The 2,976-nt window shown below is 35.3% G+C and overlaps 1 protein-coding gene across 1 annotated transcript; it reads left to right on the top strand.

Moving 5' to 3' along the window:
- Positions 1-201: 201 nt before the first annotated feature.
- On the top strand, positions 202-2,439 carry LOC120936865 (somatostatin-1-like). Its single transcript, XM_040349592.1, has 2 exons — positions 202-435; positions 1,945-2,439. The coding sequence occupies exons 1-2, from the start codon at positions 301-303 to the stop codon at positions 2,155-2,157; spliced, it is 348 nt and encodes a 115-aa protein (XP_040205526.1). The 5' UTR covers positions 202-300; the 3' UTR covers positions 2,158-2,439.
- The last annotated feature ends 537 nt before the right edge of the window (positions 2,440-2,976 follow it).

Below are 2,976 nucleotides of genomic sequence, written 5' to 3' on the forward strand. Positions count from 1 at the left end.
TAAAGATTAAGTAAACACTATAATCATGAAACACCAGAAAAGGGACCAAAAACCTTCAGATTGCTTTTGTTGGTGGTGGCTTTACTGATTTATCTACTTTAGGGTAATGATGCGTAAAAGTGATGGCTATCTCAGGAAAAAGAGGGGGGAGGAGGGGGCTCTTCCTTTGCTGACGTATGATGGAGAATTTAAAAGGGGGCTAAAGAGATCCCAGGAGCAGAAGCAAAAAAACAGTCACAGCAGTTTCCTTAGCTCTGATAGCACTGTCTCTTCAATTAACTGGGAGATCCTATTATAGAGATGCAGTCCTGTCAAGTGCGGTGTGTTCTGACCCTACTCTCACTAGCTCTGGCTATGAGCTCAATCTCAGCTACACCTACAGATCCGAGACTACGCCAATTCCTGCAGAAATCTCTGGCAGCAGCAGGAAAACAGGTACGTAGCCTATTAAATGAATCTGTCTGTGCATGCAGCTGAAATACTACTGGGGAAAAGATACTTTTAACTTGCAGATTTCTAAACTTTACTCATAGGGGTAGATAGATAGATAGATAGATAGATAGATAGATAGATAGATAGATAGATAGATAGATAGATAGATAGATATATCTATAGATATAGATACATATATATAAATGTGTTCACATAGCTTTTAAGAGATCATATCTTTGTCCAATTTTAATTCTGTTAAAAAAAATGTGTGAATCCTGAGTGAAAGTTGTGTCAGTCTTTGATTAACTGATTTATGGATAGACCCCTTATAGAGAATTAAAAAGTGTCTTTCTTTATGATATCAGGCAGGAGTTTTTGACATGGACACAAAGGGGTTGATTAACTAAAACTAGAGGGTGCAAAATCTGGTGCAGCTGTGCAAAGTAACCAATCAGCTTCCAGTTTTTTTTTTTTTTGGCAAAGTTTAATTGAACAAGCTAAAGTTAAAAACTTACTGGCTACAATGCACAGCTGCACCAGATTTTCCCCTTTACAGATTTAGAAAATCAACCCCTCAGCTGGCAATTTAGCTTTAAAGAGTTCAACATTTGCTTGTTTCCCATTATTTACCAACTATTATATTATTATTATTATTGTTATACAGTACTATTGATCAAACGATCAGTATTATCTGTCTTAGCAATGCTGGATTGCTAATTAATGTACAGCTTTGTTGTACTAAAACTGCTAGGATCAGTTTTGAGCTATCCAAGGTGCTGAATTCAATGCAAATCTGTGTTGAATTTAAAAAGCTGGTGGGGGTCAAATATGAAATCTCAAGCTCATACAACAACATCATAATGTCATATTTGTTATTAAATAAATGTACGTTTGGCTAATACGGGCAACAAGTTTGATTTCCATTTAATTTGTTGCTCATACAACAATACCCTGGCTTTGATTTGTGTGCTATGATTGTGCAGCTGAATTTCTATAGTGTTTTGAAATGCACAATATCCAAAATTCACTTTGACATTTAGTAAAGGCAGAGACCTCTTTAACAGTTTAACATGGTGTTTCATAACTCCTATACAGAAAAAAAAGCTTAATTACTGTAATAAGTATATTTCCCAACACATGCTGTAGCAGATAATGAAGTTCAGTTCTGCAGTAAGAGCTGTCTAATGAAGCATTTAATGAAGAGCTCAAAACTTCTGACATCCCAAATGCCCCAGATGATAGTCCATCATTTAACCTATTTTAATGATTGCACGTCACTCTCACACTAGATTTGGCTGATTTAATTTATTTTCAACATGGTTAATATTTGTGTTATATGTCTGCTTTGTAGGTACTTCCATTACATACTTTCTTAAAGATGCCAAATAATACTTAGTGTGTTTCCTGTTCACCTGATCTAAAATGAGAATATTTTACTATTATTTTGAAAACTAGTGTGCATAATTGTTATATAATCCTTAATCTAACTGCTCTTTTCCACCCTGTTTGCAGGAGCTGGCCAAGTACTTCCTTGCAGAACTACTATCAGAGCCATCTCAGACAGACAATGATGCTTTGGAATCTGATGACCTGCCCAGAGGTGCTGAACAAGATGAAGTTAGATTAGAACTAGAACGGTCCGCAAACTCCAGTCCAGCTATGTCCCCCAGAGAACGCAAAGCTGGCTGCAAGAACTTCTTCTGGAAAACATTCACATCTTGTTAGCCTTCAACAGCCTCCCCTACCCTCCGGTCCTTTATTTTCCTACTCCTTCGACCCTAGAAAAAGCCTTGATCATACAAGCCGAAGACTGTAAATACCACACACAGTTATGGTGAATAAAAAAATGTTAATTTGGAGTTGTTTAATAAAACTTTTAGTTGGAATTGTAAATTATTTGCTTGGGTGGGTTGTGATTTCTTGATAGTTATTATGATATGCTCTTTTCAATTCTCACAGATGTACTATTTTTTAATTATATGTTGCAATAAAGCGTGTTTCAAGCTATGAATGTGTGCTTTCGTCTATGCCATTTTTAACGATACATAGGATAATACACAAACATCGTTTTTTTACAGAGGTTTCTCATATGATCAATGTTGTATGGTTAAAAAATAACATTTTGGTTAACCTCTTCAAATCTGCAGTACATGTTAGCTGTGTTACATGGGACTATAGCAGAATTTAATGATCTTTTTGAGAAGAAACAGTAATCAGCTTACATTGTTTAAAGAGACTCAGTAGTTTAATCCCCTCCTTTGTTCAAAACATTTAATATAATGATTCAGATGATTCTTTTTCATAAAACCCTAGAAGCTAAAAAGACTATAACGATATAATTACACCACATAATATGTGACTTGAACCTTGCTTCAGTTTCCTTTTTTATTATTCTCACAGAATAATGGCTGCTATTAAGAATTAAATGACTTTTTCTAATCCTTTTTACATTCTTTTTCATTTGTGCTGTGTATCTGTGGTTGGTCGCATTTATTTATTGCAGGCAAGCAAGTGGTTGCACTGGGTCTTAAAGTGTTACTAAAC

Source organism: Rana temporaria, chromosome 4 (assembly GCF_905171775.1).
Source record: "Rana temporaria chromosome 4, aRanTem1.1, whole genome shotgun sequence".
In the NCBI taxonomy this organism is placed as follows: domain Eukaryota; kingdom Metazoa; phylum Chordata; class Amphibia; order Anura; family Ranidae; genus Rana; species Rana temporaria.